This window comes from Lygodium microphyllum, chromosome 2 (assembly GCF_053477565.2).
Source record: "Lygodium microphyllum isolate KBCC chromosome 2, Lygodium_microphyllum_v1.1.10, whole genome shotgun sequence".
NCBI classification, from domain to species: domain Eukaryota; kingdom Viridiplantae; phylum Streptophyta; class Polypodiopsida; order Schizaeales; family Lygodiaceae; genus Lygodium; species Lygodium microphyllum.
In genome coordinates this window covers 136,335,608-136,358,328 of record NC_141136.1, presented here as the reverse complement: position 1 = coordinate 136,358,328, position 22,721 = coordinate 136,335,608, and the positions used below count along the sequence as shown (strand labels likewise).

At 41.7% G+C, this 22,721-nt stretch overlaps 1 protein-coding gene across 1 annotated transcript in view; it reads left to right on the top strand.

Annotated features, from left to right (window-relative positions):
* The first annotated feature begins 215 nt into the window (after nucleotides 1-215).
* Nucleotides 216-22,721, top strand: part of LOC148040364 (uncharacterized) — a 35,907-nt gene continuing 13,401 nt past the window's right edge. The window contains exon 1 of the mRNA XM_087698830.1: nucleotides 216-1,686. Coding sequence (XP_087554956.1) covers nucleotides 1,025-1,686 — 662 coding nt within the window. The 5' untranslated portion in view covers nucleotides 216-1,024. The remainder of the gene's footprint in view (nucleotides 1,687-22,721) is intronic.

Below are 22,721 nucleotides of genomic sequence, written 5' to 3'. Positions count from 1 at the left end.
TCGTGTGAATGTTCTCAACCCAAAGTCCAACCAGACAGTGGGGTGCGCGAGACCAACCGTATACCGAGGCACTTCTTTCTCCAAGGGACAAAATCTTTACCCAATGGATAATCCGACATACGATTGGGCATCTTTTCTTTTTCTGCAGTTTTTTTTTTTGCGGTACCACCACTTCAGAAAAGAAAAAGGGAAAAGGCAAATAGCAGAATGAGGCTTTGCGTCTCTCCTCTCTCTCCTCTCTCTCCCCTCTCTCTCTCTCTTTGTGTCTCTGTGTCTCGCGCTTCTTGGAGCTCCATAGCGATGGCGACTCGTCCCTCCCCTCTGCTCAAGGCACCATTTGCCTCGTCGCTTTCCACGCCTTACTGCATCGCGTAAGACAGCCAAGGGCCTCCCTGAGGCTCCCTCCCTCCTTCGGCTTCCCCGCTTTCAACATATTCCAAAACGATAGACATCTAGCTTGCCCTTGACATTGACACCTTGCCTCCCAGCGCACGCCAATCCTTGCTGCTCCCTAGCTTGCTGGCTCGTGCAGACGATGCCATCGCCTCTCACCAGCTATGACGCTGGAGTCGAGAGCATCCTTTCCGAACCTGCACCTTGCCTTTTCCTTCCATGGCGTTACGGAAGAAGAACTGCTGAAGAAGAAATGATGCCGCAAAGTGGATTTCTTCCCTCTCTGAAAAGGAAAATGGAACTTGTGGTAAAAAGGACATAAACCTCTCCCAAACTCCAATGCTGCTGGGCAGCCTTTGAACACTAACAGCATCCCTTTTCGACGGTACTACAGGAGAATTTAGCTCTTGGCCCCCGAGACATTTTTTTGCATGCAACAGGAAGACACTTTGCAGTAAGAGAACATGTAACCCGTATCAATAGAAAAAGGAAATGCAAGCCTTCAATCTTCAGACTTTCTGATCTGCTTCCATGGTGGAAGCGGAAGCTGCAGCCATTCCTGCAGTGCTTCCGAGCTGGTTTTTCATGCTGGACCAAAGTAGGATAAGAAAGCTTTGACTTGGCTCCACAGATGGAGAGGAGTGGAACTAACAGATACAATGATTATGGCTGCCTCGACAAAGGCCGTTTCACCTCGGATGATAGAAGTGGCAGACCGAGCAGCACGTTCACCTTCGAGGACAGAAGCTCTGGCATGAACTGCAGGTCGCTTTTTCTTTCAGATGGCAATGACATAGCTGACACAACAAGCTCAGAGAAGAGAATTTCTGAAACCAGCCTTGCGCTTGGTGGAGCAAAAGTTGACATGCCATGGTCGTGTAGCCTGTTTGAGAATAGTAACAAAGGTGACGAGCTTCTCAGTGCAGTTTCACGGGTTCACAGCCAGAGGGAAGCAGACCCAGCAGATGATCAGCATGGCGTTCTGACAGGTAGCTCTGGGGCATCAGGTAAGCCATCTATAGGGTTGGGAATTGCAAAGCAGAGCTGTAGTGAAGTGCAAGGTGGGATCGGAAGTTCCACTGCAGGCCCACTGTCAGCAGCATCCCATTCAGCCCCAACAAAGAAGCTACGGTCCACAGGTCAAACCCCTCGATGCCAGGTTGAAGGATGCAAGACCGATCTTGCATCAGCGAAGGACTATCATCGCCGTCACAAAGTATGTGCAGCGCACTCCAAAGCTGCAAGGGTGATTGTTGCAGGCCAGGAACAACGTTTTTGTCAGCAGTGCAGCAGGTATCATGCTTCTTTTGTGATTCTCACCTCTTTATGTAGTTCCTTAAAGCTCACCAGGAATCAAGCAGTAGCACATTATAATTGAGTCTCATATACAGTTGTTCTCTTTTATAACTACTTGATTTAATGCTATCACAGTGTAAATGCTTATTGCAACTGCCTTTAGTTTAGGCCAACTGTAAAACTTGAAGGTGTTTTGATGGGCATGCTGTTGTTGTTTGTTGTTTGGGGAATTTCTACTGCACCTCCTTACTGATTCTAGGCTATCCGTATCAGGAATGTGAATGTAGTTTTTTAAACCCTAAACTAGTTGGTAGGGTTCCAAAGTTTTGAGGATGCATAACAATGTTGATTGGCAGAGTTGATGTCTGTTTGTCTCACACCCCAAAGCCACAGTCAAATAACTTGAGCAGTTTGGTGAATGTTAAGAAACCATATTGCAATCTCACTTGGCTACTTAGCATTCATACTGACATGCTGCAGACATGCCTTTGCACAATGGCAGGCATGCTTGGCTCAGTTTTGTAGGGTGGTTGTAGAGCAAGACTAAGGCAATTTACATCTTTTAGTTAAGTATGCCATGTAACAGTTAACATGTTCAATGTCTATGGCTGTATTCTTTCTTATAGCCTTCCATTATATCTTGTTGCCTATTTATTTGTTATAGTATATGCTTGCATTCACATGTTTTGACCTTTTGTGAGCATTGCTTAGTGATGTAAAATTTATGTAGTGCTTTTGTGAGTATTATACTTTTTCTGCATTTGTTAACAGTGATTGTGTAAAGATGTAGTTTTGAGCATCTTTCTTGCACGCATATTCACAGGGCAACAATTGACTTTTGAATTAGGAACACTTGGAATGGTGGTTTTTTTTCTACCACTTTGTGTTCCATCTGACTACCCAGTCAACCCTTGGCTATTCTGGTTCTCTGTTTCCGTCAATCCACATAGTGATATTTGCAAATTGCATGAGAATTGATGGCTTATAAGAGTACACAAGTTCTGTTTTTTTGTTAGTAGCCACACTTATTCATCCGGTATGGAAATCTGTGTGAGTGCAACCTCTACACAATGTCCAAAGCTCCAACGAACATTATTGCATCTCATGGTGCACTTGTGTGATATGGTAGCATTTTTCCTGAACAACACGAGAAGATAAACGATTTCAAGCCATAGAATGCGTGAATGCCTTCTTAGAAAGGTTCATAGACCATGGATATATGAGTGGATACTATTCTAGATATCAAGATGGCCCTTTAATCTTTTCAATATCTAAAAAAGTGCCATTTAATAGTTTGACAGACCTTGTGCTATGTCATGAGACAAGAGAACAAGAACTCATGTTCTTTTTGACTAATTTGTATAGGTAATTACTCCTTGAATTTATTTTCTTAATAGATACATAGAAAAGTGCATTAGAGTTGGCCAATGATGAGAGTGTTTACAGGTTAGAGTGGACCCATGGAGTGGGCTTGTGCATACTTCCACCTATATGGCTTGATTGGGCATCTATGACTGGAACTTAAGTATATGAGGGTTAGCAGACTCATGCATAGAAGGCCTTAAAGCATGGGCTAGATTTGTGAGAATAGACAATCACTGTCAACAATATGGCACGATCATGAAAAGTTTGTACACTGTGCATATGTAGTTGAAAGTTTAGAATACACATATCCTTGCATAGAAAACTCATATAAGGATTCTAGGATTGTTTTTGTAATGTATTTAAGAAGAGCTTTTGCATGATATCCATATTGGGGGTGTTTCTAAAATTTAGGAGATTCTAAGTTTTAGGGGTCTTAGATGGAACTAAAATTGCTAATCATAAAAAATAGGGATGACACTGTTAAAATGGTGAGCTTGTGTTGTGACAATTTTTACTAAGTTTGATTTTTTTTATTTGTCGACAATTCTCATGTGAAATAGAAAAGCCATAAAGAAGAGACAAGTATTAAGTGTCTAAGCTTCCAAGTGTTCTGCCACTTGTCCCATTTCGTAATAGGCGGATGGATGCTTGTTTTGTGTTATTGTACTTTCCCTCTTTGTAGTAAGTCTACCTTTCTTTTATAAAAAGAGTTCATTTTCTCTTATTCAACATTAGATTTCCTTGCTATAAACTTATATATGGCAGTTGAAGTTAGCCCCCCAAAGTTGTTAACCATCTCTCCTATCATCCTTCACTCTTTTATTATTAAATCTTCCTAATTTTGACTTCTATCAATGCTATTTTATAGGACAATAAACTGGTACATTCATTACAATATCTCTTTTTGAAGTTGCTATTCCCTTTTAATACTCAAAAGAAAGCCATGCTGATGTACTATTGATTGGCCATGAAGAAAGGATGAATGCTCTCTTTCTTTACTCTCAAATTGATCAAGAAAGAAGCCATGTCAATCTATTATGGAGCAACCATAAAGAAATACTAATTTTCTTTCTCTTTCTACTTTTATTTGTAAAAAAATAAGTTGTTTTATTATAAGTATATGCATGTGATGCATGTGTACATTCTTTGCATGATCTTATGAGAGTGAGAAATACGTCTTCTCACTTTCAAGTTGATTGAAATTGAGCTCATCCATAAAGGACTTGGGTTGAGCGCTTGGGTTAAGTAGAAATACATTCTTTCACCCTCGGGGAGGGGGAGGGGTGTTTTGCCTATCTTCAGCCCTCAACTTGTCTCCATTTCTTTTATATATCCATGGGTATAACTTTATGAATAATTGTTATATTTAGCATCAAGTATTTGGCCTTTTCGTTTTCTTGAAATATTAAGTCTCTAAAATAATATGATAATTGTCAAGCATATTTCTTTGTTCAGGGTGTTTACATGCTACCATGTAACTCTTTTAACGGTTTTGGCTGTTCAAAGCCCCACTTTGTCCTCAATATCGTCTTAACTCCTAACCTTTAGTCAACATTTGTCAGGCACTCATGGATTAGTGTGTGTGAATACTTTCAAATCAGTGTACTATAATTTGGGCATCAATCCTCTTCCTTTTCGATCTCTTTAGTCTTCACTTGGATGTTTGTGATATCAGCCATGCATATGTGAACCTTACTAGGTACTATTTACATCTAGTACAAAGCAGTTTTGGGAATCGGATTTGTTTAACTCTCTGTGGCTTTTTGGCCTTTCAATACTAGAGTAGGGCATTGAAGAGATGGATATGTCAACAACCAGGTGCAACAAGTTTGGCTTGCCGTTACATGCAATGCTAACATTGTCATAGTTGTATCCAGATGTGTATGATGTCACAACAAGGTATTTCTAACTTTAGAGTATTGAAAAGAGGATTTCAGACTTTCGCAGAAAAGATTGAAGGGTACTGTTTTCAGCCCAAACTTTTGCATCTATTGGTCTGTGGTTTCGACTTACGTTTCACGGACTGTGTAGCTTGCATGACTGAAAAATCACTCGCAACCATTTAGGCATCTCTTCAGTTTTGCAAGTCTTCAATCTATTTTGCCCCTTGATTCGGGCACTTAATTGGCCTTCTCCCACTTCATAGACAATGGAAATGCCCCAAATTCAATGGCTGGCTAGTCTTCCACCTGAATTTAGTTGAAATTTACCTTTAGCCTTGAAAAATCCTAGTCTTGGAGCTTTCAATTTCTGGCACGCTTCCCGACGCTGTTGCTAAGCCCTAATTTCTGCTGTGAATTAGGGTTTACAGCAAAGAAATTTGCAATTTCTCAGCCTCCAAGGGTCCAAATGTTGAGATTTTCGGAGCAAGGCCGTGAAATGGCTAGGAGATGAGAGAGAAAGCTGTAGAGAAAGAAAATTCGGAGTTTTGTCGCGAAGAATGACTGAAAATCAGCCAAATGCAGCTCCTGTCCTGCCACAACAGCTTGTAGATACAAAGAATTGAAGACTGCTGCTGCCCTGTCTCAATAGCTTGTAGATGCTATCATCTACTGTTCATTAGTCATCTCTTGCCCCTAGCTACCTCAGAAGGTCCTCCAATGGCTGCAAATCAAACCAGCAGCATCTCCTCTCTCTCTTTGGCAGGTTGAATACACTAAAAAGGCCTCTTTTCAGTCTCTAAAGACGTTTTCTAGTCTTGTATGTGTATTTTTGACAAGTGACAGCCTTAGCCATAATTAAATATTAATTTTCAGTCCTTAGATACTGAAAATTAATCTAATAATTATTTGGATGCCTTGGAAAATAATTTGATTGGCCAATAATTAAATTGGCTAGGCAACTTCCATTCCCGAGTGTCTCTGCGCCATCTTTGACCATTAGATTGGCGTTAGGTACCATTAAACGCCACTTCTCTAGTGTCACCAATTGACACTTGTGATCAAATGAATGGTCTAGGCCAACAACTGACACCAGATACCACCAAGAACCTATGCGGCATAACTTATAGCAACTTTTCCTTTGACATCTCGTGATTTCCTCGGTTCTTGGGCTCGTAAATTTACTTTAACCCTAGTTGCACCTCACATGTGCAACATTTACTTAATCACGTGATTAAAAATTAATCCACATGTTAAGTGAGGTTTGAAAAATACATGTCCTCATGATAGTTGGACCCATTGAAATGAGTCTTTTGAGAAAAAGCACGCTTGGCCAATGAGGAAGATGAACCATGAGATGTCGGAAAAGAAGGGTAGGAGGGAGGGTGAGGGGATAAGGAGTAGGAGGTGGTGGGTAGGTAGAAATGGGATGTGGATATTCATATGGTGCCAATGGTGGAGGCATTGGAACATGAGTGTTTCCATAAGGTGTCGATAGAGGTGGAGGCATTGAAATACGGAAGCCCTATCCAAATGTCCGTTGGGGCACAATAGAATGACCAGTAGGTCCACTAGGTAAAGCCATGAAGGCAAATTGTTGTACTGAATGACCCACTCTTAAGAATGCCTAGGAGGGTGTCCCATTGGGGGTATATCCCAAACACGTGTGTGATGGAGATCTAGTCTCCCCCAAATGTGCATTGGCACCATTCCGATATGGGAAAGAAGAGGTCCTAAAGAACTTTCCTATGTTTTGTGAACCCCCTAGTGTAATGTGGAATGTCACATGTGGTGACTAAAATGGAGATGTGAATGATGGAAATGGAGATGTAGAAGAAGATGAGGGTGGGATGGGTGAGAACGAGAATTGTTGGGTGGAAGGAGGAATAGTAAAAGTGCTAGCATTAGATGAGGAAGCACCAACTTCAAAATGACCATGAGAAGCAATGAATTGGAAGAAAAAGATTGAGAAGGAAAACTTACAAGAGATTCTTTCATCTTTTTTTTCACAATACAGAAACTATACAAGGAGTATGCTTGAGCCTCGAGGGGAAGCTTGTTAATCGATGCTGATCTCTCGGACGATGGCTTACAATGTTCAAGCTGTAGCATGAAAAGAATGCCAAGATATACCTGAACCATCTACAACCTGAATTTTTTGAGGATTACAGACTACTCTACAGCAGATTGAAGCTGGATCAGTGTTAGACAGACAGATTGAAGCTGGATCAGTGTTAGATGGGCAATGAGGAGGCTGAAAACACCAAACACAGTCCCAAGTGATGGCATGGCAGCAAAATGCAGCCTTGGAGAGGTCAAACGGCAGCATTTTGGATCATGTTTGAGGCTGGGTGGCAACTGGCTGGTGTAAACCCAGGCTGGTACGCAGCCACCAGCAGTGGGTGATAGCTCTTGGCTGGTGTAGGCAGTTGGAATGTGTAGAATCAGCAAATGATGGCTGGATAGCAAGCGCTAGATGATGGGTGATGATGATGGACAGCTCGGGCTGAGATATCCCTGTGAACGGGGTGTGGACAGCAAAGCTACAGCACTTGCAAAGTGCAAAATGAGAGATTGGCTGAATGGAGGGCAGCCTGTCTATTTATAGAAACTTTGGGGTCTCCCAATATAGGGCTTGCATGTGGGATATAGACACTCTCTAGGATCATGTTTCTTTTAATAAAGTTTGGTAATATTTATGAATTAAGTATGTTTTGGGGGTTTTTTAAAGAAGCTTATGCATTTTTAGTTCAACATGGAAGCTTTGTGACAAACAACATAGAGCATACCATGTTCATCACAATTGGGTTCTTACGCTCTATGAACTATTCTAAGAGGGGGAGTCGGTACAAATGAGCTGGCAAGAGGTGCCATGCTTTGTAGAAACTCAAGTGAACTTGTGGGAGATAAACTCACCACCAGAAGCACTCCTTATACATCCTACTCAACAATCGGTTTGATTATGTACAAGAGCAGCCACAAAGAGAAGTAAGTGAATGTGTTAGATTTATGCTTTAGAAAATACACCTACATGTATCTTGAAAAATCATCCACTATCAGAAAGTACAATGCACCATTAAGGGCAATAGTGGATGTTGGCCCATACAGATCAACACGAAACATTCTAAGAGGTGCCTCAACTCTATGTGTAGTCTATTGGGGGAATGGAGTGTAGTGCGGTTTTCCGAGTTGACAAGTTGGACGTACATTCTCAAACGGTTTGAGGTGGGAAAGGCCCTCAACCATTTGATGTTGTGACAACTCATAGATTGAGTCATACCCAAGGTGTTCTAACCGATAGCGCTAAAGGTGCTCATTATTAGTAGACTTTTGTGTGGTGGCTAAAGCTTGGAATTGGTGGAACTTTGAGTCCTCGATGGTCAGTTGGAAAAGAAACTTGGTCATCATGTAGAGGCCACTAGGTTGTGTTCACCATGAGTAATCATTAAACTAGTTTGTGAGTCTATGATCTTGACTGTGATCGCTATAAAGAAAATTGCTCGTTCCAATCGGCAAAACTATTGAACGGAAAATAAATTCACCCCAAGTTGGGGGACATAGTATACATTCTCCAATGAAGCAAGATCCCGACCCTTATCAGTATCAAACTTGACACGACTTAGACTAGGGATCTTGACCAAGGAGTTGTTCCCACATCGGACACTCCCAGTTGTAGGGGCTTGGGAGATAAAAATGTTTTGGATGGGGATCAAATGATGGATAGCTCGACCATCCAGGATCCAAATAGGAGATGATGTGCTTGGATGGAGACCTCATGTCGAGCAGATTAGTTAGATATGTTCTTGTATTTGAGAATGATACTAGCTGTGATGGCTGACTGGTGGTAGTGTGGGTCTAACCTTGCCATTGTCCTTGATTTTGGTTGCCACCACTCTGTCTTCCTTGCTGAGGGTTACCTGACCGAGGGGTAAGGGATTGAGTCTTATTTTTTGGTTGCAACTCTTGTATTTGATTGACACTTGTTGTCAAAATGGCTAGTCTTTTGAAAATGTTGGTAGCATCGGTTTTTCTTTGGTACATTCTACCACCCAAGTTTTAAGGATGAGTGAGAGTTCTTGTGTGTCTCATTGGTTTGGTTTTGATTTTGATTTTGATTTTTCTTTTGTCTTTGGCTTTGATTTTGAGATTTTTTGCCTTGTCCTTGTTGTTTCTTTTGAGAAGAGACAACAAGAGCCCCCTCTATGGAGGAAGCACTATGAAATTGATCAAATAGCCAAGTCTAATGCAGTAGTTGACACTTAGATTCATAGAACGTAGGCATGGTGGGCTATGAGATCACTTGCTACGCAAAATGGAAGTATTTTCTAGGCAACTTATTAAGGAATAATGTGACTTGGTCATCAAGAGATTTAGAAGCCTTGTAGTAGAGAATTCGAGGAGAAGTTGCTGATACTCAATCAACTTGACCTTAAGGTCATCTAGGTTAGTGATTTTGAAGTTTTGAAGCTTATGGTCGAGACTTATACGACAAGGCCTATCCCAAGCAGCATAATGATAGTCAACTGTTCCCAGAGCTCTAATACTAGGTCAAAGTGCTATAGTTGTGAGTGGAATTCAGGTAATAAACCTTGCATTAGCTCGACGATTGTGGAGGCATTTCTGGCTTCCATGAGCGGACAACCTTTGGTAGAACAATACATGGGTTGGGATTTTAGCCCTTGGATAAGGTTCCACAAGTTTTGAGAGTCAAGGACATGTCTCATCAAATGTGACCAAGTAGTATAGTTAGATCCGTTAAAATGAGTCTTGTTAGTGAATGTGGGATAAGATGGGTAGGTAGAAAAAGTTAGAGAAGGACCCACATATACATGTGGAGCAAACATAGGAACTCTCAAACTCTACGCAACTGTTGGTTGAGACTAAATGGTCCACTAGGAATTGCTATGGAGACAAAATGTGGTGTCAGCTGATCAACACTTGGGTAAGTAGGGGTAGGGACCCCATGTTGTGAATAGCCAAAAGGTGTGTAAGGTGGAGGTTGAGCCTTCTCCAAAGGTGCATGAATACCACTCAGAACTGAACTTGTTGAGGTCCTAAAGGTTGTGCCTATGTTTGAAGAACCCCTTGGTGTGGTGTGTGCAATGATATGTGGTGTTTGAAGAACCCCTTGGTGTGGTGTGTGCAATGATATGTGGTGTTTGAAGTGGAAAAATGAATGGTAAAGATGATATGGCAAAAGAAGTGGGTGGGATGGGTGGGCTTTGAAATTGTGGTGTTGAATGATGATGAAAATGTATTAAATTGATTTTGATTTTAAAGATGGAATTTGAAATGAAGATGATGATGCAAAAAGCAAAGAAGATGAAACACTATATTCATTTTGACTTTGAGAAGCAAAATTCAAAGAAGGAAAGGAAGAAGAAGAGTTATCAATCTTTTTTTAATAGTCACCCCTTACTGTATTAACATGCATAAATGGATTTTCAATGGGATTTTACCAAGATCAACATATTGTTGAGAAACCACTTTTTCAGTTTACACACTTCATTTAGGGTTTCACATTGATAGCCCCAAAAAGGATTGGTATCCACATTTTGGCCACTTTTTCAGGTGGCGCCAACACAGTGGTGTGTCACCCTAGACAGCTTATGTCTATAAATAGGCAATCACCTCATTCATACTTTTACCACTCTCACCACTTTTCAGTCATTCTTCACCCCTCTTCCTCAGTCATCAGACACCCTTTCCTTCTCTCACAAACCCCTTCCATTGTCCTCACACCCCTTTAGGAGGACATTGTAGTTCGTGGCTCATGGTTACCTTCACCCTTCCTCTTCTACTTCCAAGTGCCCCGTTCCTACATCAAGCCTTGCGTTTGGAGCATCTTTTACCTAGCATCACCATCATTTGCTTAGTTTTAGCATCCTTTTCCATCAGGCTCCACCTTCACTTGCATTTTCCAGTGTGGAGATGTTCTTCTTGCTTGGCGTCATTATCTCCAGCTCGGTGTTAGCATCTGTAACCAGCCTTATTTCCATGAATGGGTGGTAAATCCCTGATTACAACTTAATTACAACAGAAAACAATTAATGTGAATCTGAAAATACAAATTTACCTATTGATCTTGGACAATGCACACCCGATTGGCTCCAAAATTGGCGCCCCTTTCGGTATTTCTTTAGCTTTATTGAAGAAAAAGTTGATTTACAATGGGATTCTCCCGATCCCCTTCGCAATCCAAACTCCCCTTGCCGTCCAAAGTGACCAGCAAGTTTTCAATCTATTTTGCCCCTTGATTTGGGCACTTAATTGGCCTTCACCTACTTCATAGACAATGGAAATGCCCTAAATTCAATGGCTGGCTAGTCCTCCATCTGAATTTTGCTGAAATTCACCTTCAGCCCTGAAAAATCCAAGTCGTGGAGCTTCCAATTTTTGGCACGCTTCTCGAGGCTGCTGTTAAATCCTAATTTCTACTGTAAATTAGGGTTTATAGCAAATAAATTTGCAATTTCTCAACTTCCAAGGGTCCAAAAGTTGAGATCTTCCGAGCAAGGTTGTGAAATGGTTGGGAGATGAGAGAGAGAGTTGTAGAGAAAGAAAATTCAGAGTTTTGTCACGAAGAATGACTGAAAATCAGTCAAATGCAGCTCTTGCCTCGCCACAATAGCTTGTAGATGCAAAGAACTGAAGAAAATTAGTCATTTATTGCTGTTGCCTTGTCTCAACAGCTTGTAGATGCTGTCACCTGCTGTTGATTGGTCTTCTCCTGCCCCTGGTTGCCTCAAAAGGTCCTCCAATGGTTGCAAATCAGACTAGCAGCACCTCTCTCTCTCTTGCAGGATGAATACACTAAAAATGCCTCTCCAATCTCTAAAGACGTTTTTCAGTCTTACATAGGCAATTTTGACAAGTGGTAGCATTCCCAAATGGTTTTTTCAGCATTAGCCATATTTAAATATTAATTTTTTATCTTTAAATACTGAAAATTAATCTAATAATTATTTCGGTGCCCTGAAAAATGATTTGACTAGCCAATAATTAAATTGGATAGACAACTTCCATTCCCGAGTGTCTCTGTGCCATCTTTGACCATCAGATTGGCGTTAGGTACCATTAAACGCCACTTCTCTAGTGTCACCAAGTGACACTTATGGCCAAATGAATGACCTAGGCCAACAATTGACACCAAATACCACCGAGTACCTGTGCGGCATAACTTATAGCAACTTTTGTCTTTGACATCCTATGATTTCCTCGAGTAGGAGGCTCGTAAATTTACTCTAATCCCATTTGCACCTCAAATGTGCAACATTTACTTAATCATGTGATTAAAAGTTAATCCACATGTTAAGTGAGGTTTCAAAAATACATGTCCTCATGACAGCCCTTCCCCTTAAAATCCTTGCAATCGTCCTTGATTGCATTGTCAAATGCATCAAAAGCAAAGTACTACACTGGAATTTTTCGTAGGGCATCATAGTCAACACAACATTGTGCACTGCTGTTCAACCATTCCATATGCCCAATGTATGCTGAAAATTACCAGCCAACATAACATAACATAAGACTCACAAGGAATCTCAAAAACATTGCTAGATTATCATGTGATATATCCATTTCTCATGAGCTCAAATCATCGGGCAAAACCAAACCATAGCATAGCATAACCAAGCATAAACCATGGCTAAAACATCAATGGCATCATAACATATGCTGTTGTCCATGGAACTAGATGTAAACCATTGAAAACTGAGTATAATCTGATCACTTGCTGATTTGAGAACTCATCACAAACTGCTGCAAATGTGACCCCAAACTGATCACAAACTCATTGCAAAAAATTGGCCAACAATCAATGCAAAAATTGATGCAAAATGGATCCAAAAAGTGACCATAAACGGTTCTCAAGTTGATAAAAAATTGACGTGAATACCACTGAATATTAATGATCATATGCTGAAAACCAACATTCAATAATCAGCCCCTGATGATCATTAACTGATGCTACACCAAGCATAACCAATGCCATACCAAGTATAACTGATTGCATACCGAGCATAACAGATGCAAATGTACAATTTCAAAGCTGCAGTGAAAACCATACCGATCTGCATATCAAACATAGTGACTAGTACACTGTATAGTGATCTCTTGGCAAACATATTGTTCAGCTACAGTACCCTGAATGTATGCTGAATACATTCAAGATCCACTACTTCTAGAGCTGTCCATTATCGAGGAACGGAGGTGCTAGCTCCCTCATAAGCATCAGGTAATACTCTGGACCTCTGCTTTGCTGAACCTGATTGAGCTCCAAATAAAGTCGGCTCTATTTGGAAAGCATCAAGGTAAAGTTGCAACAACTGAGGATGGTCTGCCAAGTCATCCTCCATCCATTTGGCATCCATTGGTGAATAATTTTGAAACTTCACCAAGTACCTTTTGGAACCCTTATCCTAATCTTCCTCTCTTTATGTGCCAAAATCAGCTTTGGTATCAGTATTTCATCGAGCTCTTCAACCTCTAGCTGAATTTCAGTAGATACATCCTCTGGTATATCTCCATGAAATGGTCTAAGCAAGCTCACATGAAAGGCATTGTGTATCTGCCGGTGTAGAGGCAATTTCAGCCTATAGCATGCATCACTGATCCTCTCCAACACTTGAAATGGCCCATAGTATCTATAGACAGCTCTAGATACAATCGCTCTTTGCCCTTCATTTTTTTCAGCCATGTCTTTTCAAATCGCAGCAATACATAATCGCCCTTTGCAAAGTGCAAAGCACGCCTATGACGATCAGTTGCTCTCTTTTGCTTATCTTGTTATCTTTGAAGTGCATACTTAACATTCTGTTAACGTGCATCCATGCTTTCCACACAGTGATCAAACTCAAAGATCTTTTCTTTTGTGTGCAAAATAGGGGTACTTTCTTACCACCCTCCTCTACCACCTTAAATGGAGCTTTGCTCGTAGAACTATACATTGTGTTGTTGTAAGCAAACTCAACCAAGGGCAAATATTGCTCCCACTGCCTCTTGTGGTCTGAAACATAGCACCTCAAAAGATCTAACACTATGGAATTTGCTTCCTTAGACTGACCATCTATCTGTGGATGGAAGGATGATGAAAATTTCAGCGTGGTACCCATATTCTCAAACAAGCCCTTCCAAAATAAATTGGTCATCTAGGGCTCTCAATCACTAATGATTGACTCTGGCATACCATGATACTTAAAGATGTGCTGTAAAAACAATCGTGCCATATGATTAGCCTTTATTTTCTTCCTTACCTGAATAAAATGGGCTTGTTTACTAAACTTGCAAATGATAGTCCATATCCCATCATTCCTTGTAGGTGTCTTAGGAAGCTAAAAAATAAAGTCCATTGCAGTGCTCTGCCAAGGCCCCTTTGGAATAGACAAGGGATGCAACAAACCTGGCATCTATGTTCTGCATACGGAGGAGTATGACTTTTAGTGATAACTCTAGACCTTAATTGCTTTGTGACACACAGTCGTCCATGCATCATTAGAAATCCATCTCTTACATAAAGTGTCGATGCCTTTGGGCATTGCAAAGCTGATCACAAACATTAGCAAAGTTTGAATCAGCAACATATTGCTCTTTCATGGCATCCAACTCAGTGTGATCAACCATATTGACAGCTGACAACTGAGGTTTACGTGACAATGCATCACTTTTCCCACTCTTTCTTTGCAATCCGTTCCTCTTTCGAGCCCTATTTTTTAGATCTGCCCTGATCTTCAGCTTTATTTCAGATTTACCCTTTTTCTCAGCCTTTGCCTCTTTGACATGTGACTTGTCATCATTATCGTGGAATCATGCATCCTCTCCACGCAGCAATGTCTCGGTTGTAGTAGGAGTTTCTATAAGTTGAGACATGTTGAAAACAGTGGACTTAATGCAAAAAAAATCTAGAATACCCTTCGGCAAACCACAAATATACTTCTCCACCTGCTCATGGAGGGGTACTGTGAGATAAGAAGTAACTGGCAACAATGCATCCCAAAACTTCTTATTATATTGATCCAAGTTCTTGCAATCTTTGGAATTCAACTAATTTCAAGCTGTCATAATGTCTACTTCAAAGGTACTTGTCAATCAATTTGAAGCAAACATTAACTTGAACTAGATCCAAGTGGTAGGTGATTTCCCTTGAATAAGAAGTGTAATCCACCATGGTAATAAATTCCCCTTAAAAAATGTGGCTACCTTGCGTATCTTAGATGCCTCTGTGAAGTTGCCTTCAGAATAGATTGCATCAAACTGCTAAATAAAAACAAGTGCTTTCAGCTTATCTTGTTCACCACTGAAAGGCTCAAACTTCATGCTTTTGCCACCTTCATCATAGTCCTTCGACGGACCTATGGGAGTCAAGTTATCATAAATGGGCTGTTGCAAAAAGGGTGCATTGGCTGTATTTGCATAAAAACCAGCACTTTCTAGGTATCATGCCTATGCTGCGATACATGGGATTAGGCATTCCATTTGCATTACCCAAATACATTGGGTGTTGTGAGCCATGCATTGGTTGCTGCATACCATAGGGATTTGTGCCATACATTCTCGTATGCGGTGCCTATCCAACCATGGCATGAAAAATGGTACTACCACCAAAGTATCCTTGCTGTCCCATGCTTGCATGTGCATAATTGCCTTGTTGCCCATGTTTCCATGGATTGGCACTACCAAGTTGGCCATGCATTTGCACTTGCTGCACCACGGATACCAACTGTTTGTGCTCATCAGGCATCTTGGGCTCTTCTAAAGAAGGCTTAGGCATTTCCTTCGGTTCTTGTGGCTCTTTCGAAGTTGTAGAAGGTGTCTACTTCTCTTTGCCTTTGCTGTCCTTCTTTGGGGCATTCAAGAATCGAGTAAATTGGGGATCCTTTGCTAATTCAGTTAAAAGATTTGTTGCTGTACACATTTGATCCTTGAAGCTATCATCAAATTCTTCAGCCCCTTGCTGGTCATCAGCCTCTTTATGCATTGAAGTGCCAACATTTGGGTCATTACCCACATTTTCAGCATGCTGTCCATGTTGAGAACCATCCCCAACATCAGTCATTGCATTTCCCCCTTCACCATGTGGTTGACCAAGGAGTGATGCATCCTCTCCACTTGATCCCGTATCACCATGTGAAGTCATGCTTGCTGTAATTCACTGCTGAGAACAATTTCAGCAATAATGCAATAGTCCCAAGTTGCAATCATGTACCACGGGCCCACCAATTCAAAGGATTTGATGGTATCCCGGCAATGGAACCATGTAACTAGCCTTCCTTCTGTGGATGGGTGGTAATTAATGCAAATCTGAAAATACAAATTTACCTACTGATCTTGGACAATGCACACCTGATTGGTTCCAATATTGGCGCCCCTTTCGGTATTTCTTTAGGTTTATTGAAGAAAAATTTAATTTACAATGGGATTCTCCTGATCCCCTTCGCAATCCAAACTCCCCTTGCTGTCCAAAGTGACCAGCAAGTCTTCAATCCCTTGATTCGGGCACTTAATTGGCCTTCACCCACTTCATAGACGATGGAAATGCCCCAAATTCAATGGCTGGGTAGTCCTCCACTTGAATTTAGCTGAAATTCACGTTCAACCTTGTTGAGTCCAAAACTTGGAGCTTCCAAATTTTGGCACGCTACCCAAGGTTGTTGCCAAAGCCTAATTTTTGCTGTAAATTAGGGTTTACATCAGAGAAATTTGCAATTTCTCAGTCTCCAAGGATCCAAATGCTGAGATCTTTAGAGAAAGGCTGTGAAATGGTTGGGAGATGAGAGAGAAAGCTGAAGATAGAGAAAATTCAGAGTTTTGTTGCGAAGAATGACTGAAAATCAGTCAAATGCAGCTGTTGCCTTGCCACAACAGCTTGTACACGCAAAGAACTGAAGAAAATCAATCATTTATTGTTGCTGTCCTGTCTCAACGGCTTGTAGATGCTGTCACCTGCTATTGATTGGTATTTTCCTGCCCCTGACTGCCTTAGAAGGTCTTTCAATGGCTGCAAATTAAACCAGCAATATCCCCTCTCTCTCTTACAGGCTGAATACACTAAAAATGCTTCTCTCCAGTCTTTAAAGACGTTTTTCAGTCTTGTATGGGCAATTTTGACAAGTGGCAGCCTTCCCAAATGGTTTTTCTAGCATTAGCCATAATGAAATATTAATTTTTTATTTTTAAATATCGAAAATTAATCTAATAATTATTTCGATGCCCTAAAAAATGATCTGATTGGCCAATAATTAAATTGGCCAGGCAACTTCCATTCCGGAGTGTCTTTGTGTCATCTTTGACCATCAGATTGGCGTTAGGTACCATTAAATGCCACTTCTATAGTGTCACCAACTGACTCTTATGGCCAAATGAATGACCTAGGCCAACAACTGGCACCAGATACCACCAAGTACCTGTGCGGCATAACTTATAGTAACTTTTGTCTTTGACATCTCGTGATTTCCTCGGGTCCCAAAATCGTAAATTTACTCTAACCCCAGTTGTATCTCACATGTGCAACATTTACTTAATCGTGTGATTAAAAGTTAATCCACATGCTAAGTGAGGTTTTAAAAATATATGTCCTCATGACAGCATCCTAGCCTCTGGCGACAATCTACATCACCGAGCGTCAATGATTTTATCACTTGTCTATCACAAGGGTTGCTGGGAGTCGAGTTTTGCAGCTTGGCTTCTCCTCCATCACTTGGTGTCACTTGTTTGTCACAGAGGTTGTTGGGACTTGTGTTTTTGCAGCCCAAATTCTCCTCCATCATCTGCGCCATTATTATCCACTTGGCGTCAACATCTAGGTTGATCTCCTTGCATTTGACAGCTTCGACACTTTGGGATTTGCGTTTTGTTGCCCGTGTCACTTCCCAACATTAGAGGATTGTGACCCACTCCCTTGATAGTTGGTGATTATCTTCCACATCTCCGATAACATTAGAGGATTGCGGACCAACTCCCTTGAAAACTGTCTTTCACCTTCTAGTGATTACTTCGATAACCCACTGATTGGAGGATTGCGTTTCGCTCCCTTCATTGTGCAGATTTTCCAAAGGTGCTGCTGCCATATTCAGATAGGACAGCGTAGTTATCTTTTGAGCTTCGGCTCCACTGTATCAGCGTTTCTTCTCATAGCATGATCCAATGCATCATTAGTGTATTCTTGTGTTTCTGAGTTTTTCTTCTCTCTCAGTGTTTATTGCATACACTCTCTGTTACTCCTTGCAAACCCTATTGTCTCTTTGCATGGTCGCTTATTTTAACATGGTATTAGAGCATACATGTTATTTTTGACATGTATTAGAGTGCAGAAGCTTAGAGAGCTAAATACCCCCTTCATTAGAGAAGGCGCAGATAGGTTGTGAGTTCGGTATCATCTATTGATTTCCCTCTTAATTCCAGTTGTATCACTAGGAGATAGAGATACCCTTCTCTTTCTTTCCCACCTACCCACCCTTTTACAGGTTGACACTTTGGTACTATGACTTCTCCATAAGTAGATGGATAAACCACTGGGTGCTCCTCTTCTGGCATCATCAGAACCCCCACTGATGCTTGTTGACCTGGACCTTTGTTCCCTATCCCACTAGAATATATGTGTCTATCCCTAGGCACTTGTTATGTTACCTTTCCCTTTTGGGCCATAGAGTTTATTTTGCACTGGCTTTTAGATTTTTATGCTCGAGGCAATAAGACGCATCCAATGCGCACTAGGTCCTTTCGAGCCACAGGAGGATTGATTGGTACCACGGCGTTCTCATGATTGCCGTAATGTGCTACTGAGGTTACTTCTACTTCTTCTAGGGTTTCAGGAATGCCACTTGACAATCCACGGTTGTGCAATTTGCTCCCTCGAGAGATAGTGATTGTTGGCTACCGTCCCCTTTTTAGTCAGCTCCTTCGAGAGACAATGATTGTTTGACACCTTTCATTACTTCGGCTCTGCAATTCGCTCCACTGAGAGACGATAACTGTTGCTCACCCTTGGCTCCGAAGTCCGCACGAGTCTCACCTTTTCCCACCCTTGACTACTCAAGTTCGAGAGGCAACTTGTGGGTGTTTGATCTCCTAGATATCCTCTTCGGCATGACTTATGGCATTTCCTTCGTCATTAGATGATTCAGAATTCGTGATCCATGAGTTTTTAGATTTCCTCTCTCTCAGAGGGGGGTTCAAAGGGGGATGTACTATCTTTGCCCTTAGAGGGGGCTTCTACTTCTTTGGCTTCAAAGGGGGCCCTTGCACCTCCACCCTCAGGGGAGATAGCTACTATTTACTCTTTTGGGATGGTTGTCTTCGAGCAGTCATTTCTCCCCTTGATACCTAGGATCTTCATAGACCGCCTAGATCGGGGCCTTGGAGGTTCAACTGTGATTTGGTGATGAGGCCTTTGAATTCCTTCTAGCATGAAGTTACGAAGTTAGTGGCTTCTCTCCCGAGGTGGAGTCAGGTTTTACAGTTTATCTCATGTCTACTGTTCCTTACTACATGTTATCTTTTAGGTGGCAATCTTGGATCTTCGGGATCCTCTTTTTCTTCCTCGTATCTCTCTTCGCTCCTCTTTCTTCATTTCTTTTTGGGCTTGAGAGGGGGTGTTGAGAAACTACTTCAGTTTACACAGTTCATTTAGGGTTTCACACTGATGGCTCCATAAAGGGATGATGTCCACATTTTGGCTACTTTTTCGATGGAGTGTCCACACAATGGTACATCACCCTAGACAGCTTATGCCTATAAATAGACAATCTCCTCATTCATACTTCTACCACTCTCACCACTCTTCAATCATTCTTCACCCCTTTTCCTATGTCATCAGACACCGTTTTCTTCTCTCACCATCCCCTTCCACGGTCCTCACACCCCTTCAAGAGAACATTGCAGTTCGTGGCTCATGGTTGCCTTCACCCTTCCTCTTTTGCTTCAGGTGCCCTGTTTCAACATCAGGCCTTGCGTTTGGAGTACCTTCCACCCAGCGTCACCATCATCGGCTTAGCGTCAACACCCTTTTCTATCAGGCTCCACCTTCACCTGTACTTTCTAGTGTGGAGATCTTCTTCTTGCCTAGCATCATCATCTCCAACTTAGCGTCAACATCCTAGCCTCTAGCAACAGTCTACATCACTAAGCGTCAATGGTTTCATCACTCGTCTATCACAGGAGGGGGTTGGGACCTACGTTTTTGCAGCTTGGCTCCTCCTTCATCACCTGGCATCACTCATTTGTCATAGAGGTTGTTGGGGCCTGCGCTTTTGCAGCCCAACTCCTCCATCATCTTGCGTCATCATTATCCACTTGGCGTTAGCATTTGGGCTGCTCTCCTTGCGTTTGACGGCTATGACACTCTAGGATTTGTGTTTTGTTGCCCAGGTCACTCCCCAACATTAGAGGAGTGCAATTCGCTCCCCTGACAGCTGGTGGTCATCTTCCACATCTCGACGACATTAGAATACTGCGGTCCGCTCCCTCGACAGCTGTCTTTCATCTTCCAATGATTACTTTGATAGCCCATTGCCTGGAGGATTGCGTTTTGCTCCCTTCACTGTGCACATTTCCCACAGGTGCTACCGCTTGATTCAGACAGGCCAATGCAGCTATCTTTTGAGCTTTGGCTCCAGTGTAGCAGCTTTTCTCCTCATAGCATTCTCTTCTCTCTCGTTGTTTGCCGTACACTATGTTACTCCTTGCAAGCCCTATTGTCTCTCTGCACTGTCGCTTATTTTTGACATAGTATCAGAGCATACCTGCTATTTTTGACACATATGGCACTCTAGCTTCATCTTGATCTTTATCATAATGCTGCAAATGCAGTTAACTAAAAGAAAAAGAAGGAACAAAAGAGAAACTTGGGAATCTTGCACTAGAGTAGTAGGAATAGTCTGAAAGTAAGAGGCTTACTTCAGAGCTCTTTCTCCAAGGGGGGGGGGGACATTCCTTATGGAGGTCTCGACGACCTTGCAATATCATTAGATTTATGCGCAACATCTAATGAGAGAGAATCAATTATATCTTCTTTAAGTAGCTTTTGTAGAAAGGCTTTTCTTTTAAGCTCTTCACTCTTCTTGGCTCTGTGAGCCATGATTAGTTGCAGCTCCTCATCTATGATAGGATAATGATGTGTGTCTCCAAAGCCAGAAGGATCTCTGGCCCTGTCGGAACCTCACGGAGTTGGTTGTGGAAGCCACTCTTGCTCAGTTCTTGGCAAAGGCTCCTTTGGGGACCGAGTAGGTGTGGAAGCGTTTGATGTCTTCTGCTGTATGGATTAGCTGATAAGCAAAACACAGGTTATGGACGGCAGTAGAGCCCGCAAAATGTAGCCATTTTACTGATGTCAGCATAGGGGTGGCAATCGAGAAGACTGTATTGCAGCTCGAGATGATCAGCAGACAGCAAATGCAAGCTATGATAGTCTCTAGCAACAGTCACCTAGCTGGACAACAGGCTGGAAGGTTGGTAAACAGTCACGAACAGCAGCAAAAGGCTGGATAGCAGGCACCAATGGTAGACAACAATGGTCAACAACTCCGGTTGAGATATCCTTCGCATACGGGGTGTGGACAGCAGTGAGAACTTCTCACTTGCAAGCCGCAAAACGAGATCAAGCTGAATGGAGGGCAGCCTGTCTATGTATAGAAAGTTTGGGTCCTTCCAAATAGGGTTTGTGCTTATGGGGCATAGACACTATCTAGGAACACATTTTTTAAAAAAATAAAGAGGTTTAATTTATTAATTAATCATGTTTTGGGGTTGTGTTAAAGAAGCTAATTTATTTTTAGCTCAATAGATGGAGTACCAAAAGCAAAATCATAGAAAATGACATAGGAAACACAGAAAATATTGTGTACAGCATATGGAACACAATTAGGTGTGCAACAATAGGTGGGAAGATGGAGATCAATCGGTTGTAACCAGCAGCTCCTCTAGATAGGATATGGTTAGTAGTGTGATGGGCTAAGGTTGAGAATGACAATGATCATGGATATAAAGGCTGCACTAAACAATTGGTTGCATTTATAGAGGATTTTGGTGCATTGTTCTATTGTTTAAAAACAAAGCCATTTATTTTTGGTAACTTAGCATTAAATGCATTGTGGGACCATTTTTCAGAGAATTTATTAGGGGTTAATGCATTGTAATTAAGTATTAGTGCAAACCCTAGTATTTGTGGCTCAATACTCATTTCAAACTTCAGGGGCCTAAGTATTCAAGCAAGTGTGGAATATCATTGACACGTCGGATTGGAAGGTAGGTGAGCCTTGAGACCTTCACAAATGATGGCCATGTAATTTATGCTATGCAAAAGGTTCCAGAAGTATGAATGTCTAAGACAGTCACCCACTTTGCTACTTTTACATGATGCTTTTAAAAATTGCTATCCATAGTCTCTTTGAAGAATGAAGGGGCCCTTGTGTCATTGATAGTATGATTAGGGATGTGATCTCAAAGATAGCAATAGAGGCGGTAGCAGTAGCGGTAGCAACAACTATTGTAGGGAGGGACCCACAACATGTGGTTATTATGGATGTAGAGGTCACATTTAGAAACGTCTTTACCATTATGTTGATAATGAGGCTCCAAGGCTTGAGAGGGGGTCCTATCATGGGTGTGAAGCTAATGATAAAAAACCTTGTGTTGAGAAACCACTTCTTCAGCTTACACACTTCATTTAGGGTTTCACATTGACAACCCCAAAAAGGGCCGGTGTTCACATTTTGGCCACTTTTTCAATGGGCGCCCACACACTGATGTGCCACCCTAGATAGCTTATGTCTATAAATAGGCAGTCACTTTATT